At 58.3% G+C, this 6,396-nt stretch overlaps 1 protein-coding gene across 1 annotated transcript; it reads left to right on the plus strand.

Annotated features, from left to right (window-relative positions):
- The first annotated feature begins 1,630 nt into the window (after window positions 1-1,630).
- On the plus strand, window positions 1,631-4,783 carry PPDPF (pancreatic progenitor cell differentiation and proliferation factor). Its single transcript, XM_050907398.1, has 5 exons — window positions 1,631-1,710; window positions 2,906-2,995; window positions 3,862-3,939; window positions 4,107-4,203; window positions 4,420-4,783. Exons 2-5 carry the CDS (start codon window positions 2,941-2,943, stop codon window positions 4,529-4,531), a joined length of 342 nt encoding a protein of 113 aa, XP_050763355.1. The 5' UTR covers window positions 1,631-1,710; window positions 2,906-2,940; the 3' UTR covers window positions 4,532-4,783.
- The last annotated feature ends 1,613 nt before the right edge of the window (window positions 4,784-6,396 follow it).

Genomic DNA, 6,396 nt, shown 5'->3' on the forward strand with positions numbered 1-6,396 from the left:
GTGAGGCACAAAAGCGAAGCCTAATGCTGGGCATGAACACAACCACGTGGCTGCTTAAACTGCCTGTTGGCATTTGTATATTCAAAGTCCATCACAGCCTTTAGCCAACTCCTTCCCTGGAAAGCGCTGAGTCAGTATCATCAATGGGGAAACTGAGGCACGGCTGGAGGAACTTGGTCCTGAGCTGGATCACGCATGCTCTTGTGTTGGTCCTTAAACCTCTGGGGTAGACTTTGGAAATAAATAATTTATTTATAACCTCGTGGTGCCCTGAAGCTGTCCCGGCTGGTTTCCTGGGAGCGTGCACATGGGCTGTGCGCGGGGGAAGGCGCCCGTCCCAGCGGCGACGGCAGGAGTATTGCCTTGTTCTGTGGGCCAGGCGGGGGGGATCTGGGGACACAGGTCACCGGAGTGTCCCCATGTTGGGGCGGGGGGGCTTGCCCGCTAAGAAACACAGCCCTAAGGGCAGCTCGGCCCTTTTGCAGCCTCATGAGCTGCGTGGGGAGACGGATGTCCTCCTGGAAGCAACCCAGCGCTGCCTTCCCTGGAGCTGGCTGCTCGTCCCCGGTGCTTAACGAATAACTCCGGCTTAATAAGAAAAATCACAGTCTGGGGGAGGAATGAACCTCATTGCACGGAGAGTTTGTGCCACAGCCACCCCAGGCTGGGATATGGGCTCCCTCCTGTCTCCAAACCCTAAAATGGCGAAAGCATCCCTCCCCTAAAATGCTCGTTCCCACAGCTGCACCCAAACTGCAAGATTTTATTGCAAACCCTCGGGGTGCCGGGCTGCAGCCCTCTGCTCTGAAGTATTACTGAATTTGGGAGAGAGAAGAAATGAGTAACACGTTAGCTATAGCCAACATCAAACGGCCTTCGTGGACGTACCGCGAGGCTCTCGCGTCTCTGCAGACTGCCGTTTGGACACTTCGAGTGGATTCACTTTGTGTTCTCAACCGCATTTCCCTTCCACACAGAAAGCAACGTTCTGTAAAGTTTCTGTTTTCCTCTTACATAGAGACGGCATTGCCTTGGCTCTCCAGGACTTGTGCCCTGCAATACCCCTGGTTTCTATAGCAGCATCCATACAGTATGTTATCGCGGTACCCAAATATGGAGGAGTCATATTTTGGTGTGGGTTGTACTTAGGCCTTGCTGTAGGCTTTTTCCTCTAAAATAAAAGTATTCTCCCTCCAAATCGATACAGCCCAGGCAGCTCAGAATCCCTTCAAATCCATATTTATTTATTTATTCGTTTTTCCTCTAATTTTAACGGTGGCATCAGGCCGTATCACTTGTATTTTTTTAAATCTTCTCGCTCCAGATCTCAGGTATTATTTGAATGCTACGTGGAGGGTCTGTGTGGCAGCGCAAGCCAGTCCCGAGAAGGGTCCCGTCGCCCCCCCACCCCCGGTAACGCGGAACGGCGCAGAAGTGCTCGGCGCTGCGCGCACGCTGCCCGCGCAGACCCCGCCCCTCACGGGGAAGGGGCGTGCCCGGCCGCGCCCACATCCCGATTGGCTGCTCGCCCCGCGGGGGCGTGGCCAGAGGGGATATAAAGGCGGAGCGGGGGAGGGCGGAGCCGGCAGCGCCGCGGCTCAGGCCGTGCGGTGCGGAGCGGACGCTGCGTTCTCCGGGCGGCGCCGCTGCCGCCGCCAAGCGGCCCCCGCGGCCCTAGTGCCCGCCGGACCCCGCCGTCGCCCAGCCCAGGTGCGCTGCGACCGGTAGTGCAGCCCCGGCGGGGAAACGGGGCGGCCAGTAGCAATTTGGGGGTGAGGGGTTTGCTTTGGGAGGGGTCAACTGCAAGGCTGCACCGAGTCCTTTTGGGGTGAAACTTCTGGGAGGCAGCTCCGTGCCTCAGTTTCCCCACTAACGATTGTATTACCGGGGACGTGGGTGTGTGGAGGACATTCTGTAGCAGGCCACCCAATAAGTGGGTGCATCGTTAGGCCAGGGAAAGCCTCATCAGGAGTTGGGGAGGAGCTGGACGCCCGACGGGTGGTTGGGGTCCCGGGGCACTGTGTGCCTGCCCTGCACCCGGCTTGCAGTCCAGCTCGGTGCTTTTGCTGTTCCTCCGGATGGCGGTGGGGCTCGGTGTCCTTCCGCAGGCGCAGCGGACTGTGGCTTGTGCTGGCAAGTGGCCCCTTTGACTATTTGAGCCTTTTTGGAGTTTGTTTGAACAAGAAGGGATCAGACCGTGGGGTGTGGGAAGAGTCAGCATCTTAGCGGGGGGGGTGCTTTGGACCAGGAAGCCAAAAATATTTCCCCAGCTCAGAACTGGGCATGTTGTGGGCCGGGAGAGCAATTTTCTTGCCCGTGCTGGAAGCAGACGTTGCAGGAGGAGGGATGTGTTGTGCATGACGGTGCAGGGCAGGCAGGTTTGCCCCCGCCTCGGGGGTGGCGGAGGGGCTGCTGGGGACAGGCTGGGGCTGCAACTCCTGGCAGGAAAAGCCACGGCATGTGCCCCGAGGTAAACACTCCTTTGCTTATTTACGCAATCTCTGCTTGAGATTTCATAACTCCCAACTGTTGATAGGACGAGGGGAACTGGATTTCTGCAAGGCAGCAAAACACACGCGTGTGGGGTTCAGGGAAGGTGCTGCGCAGACTTGCCAGGCCTGTGCTCTGTGCAAGCAGTCGTTTTGGAAGGAATTATTTTGGCTTTGTGCGTAGCTCTTAGCTTTACAGCTGTGGATTTAAACCGCCTGTAGCACCATGAGCGCTAACCTCTGTACCCAGTGCAGTGCCACTGTATGCATGTCAAATCTTTTGAGAAATCACACTGGTACCATTTAAACTCTTGCAGCTTTCTCATGTGTGGGCGCGGGTCAGGCCCCGGGTGGCTGGGGGCTGCGGGGGCCGCGCTGCAGCCCCTCCGCAATGCCGGCTGCCCCTTTGCTCGCAGGTTTTAGATCTGCACAAGAACCAAGATCGAGAACCATGGCATCCATCCCATCGAGCGGCTCGCTCATGGCGACGCACAACTACTACAGAAGTAAGGGTGCACGTGCGCGCTCGGGGCTGGGGTGGGCTCGGGGCGGTGGGCAAGTGGCAGGGCAGGGTGCTCTGCCAGGCTCAGAGGGGGATGTGGCTCCAGCAGAGATGAAGCTGAGCTCGGGTGTGTGCTTTCAGCCGAAGCCCCAACAAGAGCTGGCAGGCTCCTTGCTGAGAAAGGGGGGCAGCCAGCAGCCGTCCCTCCTGCGGCTCGGACCCTCCTTTGGGCCACCGCAGCCCCTGCCCAGTTGTACCAGCTGGAGATGGGTCTTGCAAACTCCTTCACTTGTTATTAAGGTTGTAGGTGAGGGGAGGTGACGGCTTCAAATGCATCTTGCACGCACTGTTGCTGTGGAAATGAGCTGCAAAACCAGCCTGGGCGATGGTAGCTACTGGTACCTGTCCAGGGGAGAGACGTTCTGGTTTAAAGAATTGCCTAAACCAGAGGGAATTAAAGTATTCGCCTTGAGCTAAAACTTGGAACAGGCTTGTAGCAGTTGGACTAAAACTGCATGGATTATATGCAGGAATCTGCATCCTCTTGTCCTCAAGTCACCTGCAGAGGCCTCCCAAGTGTTGCATACAGATGCAAAGCCATTAAATAATGTCCTTGGGGTTGCAAGTGTTTCCTACAGCGGTGTTCAGGTGCTTTTCTGCTACCTGCTCTTGGCCAGCTTGTAATCTCACCAGTATTCCATTCCTAGTGGTTTTTATTGACCTGGCACTAAAGCTGGGCAAGTCCTGGAGTGAGATGGTGATGAGACTGAGCCGTCTCACCCCAGGGACAGCTGCACGAAGGCCATGCTTTGCTTTTTATGGCACGACTGAGGGTCGGTGGCGGCTCTGACGGCCGTGATTTCTCCACAGGGCGCCTGAGCTCCACATCCAGCAACAGCTCCTGCGGCAGCTCAGAGTACTCTGGGGAGGTCATCCCCCACCCCCCGGGTGAGTGCTGCCTGCCTCGGGGCCGCAGGAGGACTCTGCTCCCGGCCCCTCCGCTGCAAATCTTACTGGAGGTGACCCAGCCTCTCCTATGGGATGAGACTGGGGTGGTAGCGGGGCTGCCCGGGTTGCACTGACCTGGACCTTCCCTGGCACACGCTGTCCCCCAGGTCTGCCCAAGTCTGACCCCGGCCACTGGTGGGCCAGCTTCTTCTTCGGGAAGACGACTCACCCAGCCATGACGACCGTGTCGGAGTCCCCGGAGAGGTGAGTGCTTTCCTTGGATAAGGTGACGTGGCGGAGTGCCAGTGCAGCACCCAGGGCAGTTGGGGACATCCCTGCTGTGTGCTCTGAGGTGCTTCCTGACCCGATGGGCGATATTTTCATGCCCAGGGCACCCGCTCCTTTGCTGCAAAAATAAATGCAGAGCGACAGTGCGACGCCTCCGCGTTAGCCTGACCCTTTCTCTGCTCTGTCTTGCAGCTTGGGAGCGCTGCGGGTGACAACGGGACCGATGGCATGTGGCCTGGTGCCAGCCCCGGGAGCAGGACGGAGGCGCCACGCCAGCGAGCCCAGCTCCGGACCCTCGGCATGAGCGGGTCGGCGACTGCTCCCCACGCCGGCGGGCACAGCCCCTGCCCTGCCTCCCCCCCCCCAAGTAGACAGGCTCCAAGGCAAAGGTGCTGCTTTGTAATAAAAAAGTGCAGCAAAACCCCGATGATTCCCACACCAGCCTTTTTAGTCTTTCTCGACGTAACTATGCCCTTTCCACCCAGACTTGGTAACACGTTTTATTTACCTTGTACTCATACGATGGCAACTAATAAACTTGGGCAGCCTTTTAAAACGCTGTGGGTTGTTCTTCAACCAGGCTGGGAGGGCAGAGCAGTGCTGTGGATGTCGGTGGGGCTGGACCAGGACACGGCACAGCCTCTGACCGCAGCAGCAGAGTCTGGTAACGCTGGATGGCACGGTCGTGCCGGTGTGACTCACCAGTGCGTGTGTGTTTTGCATGTGAGCAAGACCCAGCTCGGCTGCGGTGAGGCTGCAGATGCCTCCCCCACCCTTTTCTCCTTACTTGGCTGCACAGCTTGTCCCTCTTGGCACTGAACTCATTTTGTTCCCCAAGCACATTGCTGCCCTGCCCTGCTCCACTGCCTCATGGGGTAGGAGTAAGTGCCTGGGTCTGGTCAGGGCTGGGGGAAGGATTTGGGTGCAGAGTGAGCCCTCCATAGCGAGCGGGGAGAGAAGGCTTGCTCAGGGCTTGCATTTCGTGGGTCTGATGTCAGGCTGGAGCTCATGGTGTGGATGGCAGCTCCGGGAGTGCACGGGGCTGGGCAGCCCTGGAGCCCAGCTGGCCCATGTGCTGTACTGCCCTAAGTGGTGGTTTGGCTGATTTTTGCCTTTAATTAGTCAACTTGGCTGTTTGGCCCTTCTGTGATCAGCCTGATGGCTAGGAAGTGCTGCTTGATAAAGCACTGAGAAAACAAGAGCCTGCAGGTGCCTGCATGCAAGGGGGCAAGGTCCCTGTTCCTGCTGGAAGCAAACAAAACCCTGGCAGGAGTCGATTTAAAGGTGCCAAATCTTCCTGCTCTGGTCTGCTTCCAGCCCCAGCACAGGATAGGGGACAGTCCCTGCGTGTACCAGGCGCTGCAGCCCCGATGGCAGGCGGGGCCATGGGACCCCGGAGCGGTGACTTTGTACCGCCGGCATCCCCTGCGGGCAGGGATGAAGGGCAAAGCTGAGTTCAGGCAGCTCTCCGCTGCCCGGCCCAGGGAGCGGCTGGGGGGGAGGTGGGGTGGCTGCTCTGCTTTTTGTCCGTGCTGCGGAGGCATCCAGGGTCACTTCCAGCTTCGCTCCTTGTTGCTGGTAGGGAAAAGTCTCGTGTAAGCTTTGCCCTGAGCTCTGCATCTCCAGGCAGCGGTCCTTGTCCTCAGGGCAGAGGGTCTGTGTGTCCCCCTGTCCCTAGGAGGGGCCAGGGCAGCACTGGGACCTCCACTCCCTCTGTGTAAGCGTGTGCTTCCGAAGGGAATGACTGCAGGGGGGTTCCCCAGGGCCAGCAGCCTTGGGCACACGGTTTGGACTGCTGAGGCTGCCAGCAGCCTGCGGGTGACTTCCATGCCACGGCAGCACATCACCCCATGACTGATCTGACATGACTTCCAGCCAGGCAGCAAACTGCTGCTGGGCAGTGCTGGGAGGGGCTGCACCTACACGCATGTGGCTGTGTATCACAGGAGGCACGTGTCACAAAACACAGGAAAATCACGCAAAAAAAGAAAAAAAAATTCCTTTCTGAGTAAGACAAGACTGTCTGGCTGGTGAGCTGGGAAGGGTGGCTACGGCACTGGCTCATACCAGCAAGCACTGCTCCAGGGTCTTCCCATGCCCCAGCAAACCCCTTTGGCTGCTGCTCACCCCTGGGATGCCTCGGGGAGCAGCAGGGTCTCATCTGCTGCT

Source organism: Gymnogyps californianus, chromosome 17 (assembly GCF_018139145.2).
Source record: "Gymnogyps californianus isolate 813 chromosome 17, ASM1813914v2, whole genome shotgun sequence".
Taxonomy (NCBI): domain Eukaryota; kingdom Metazoa; phylum Chordata; class Aves; order Accipitriformes; family Cathartidae; genus Gymnogyps; species Gymnogyps californianus.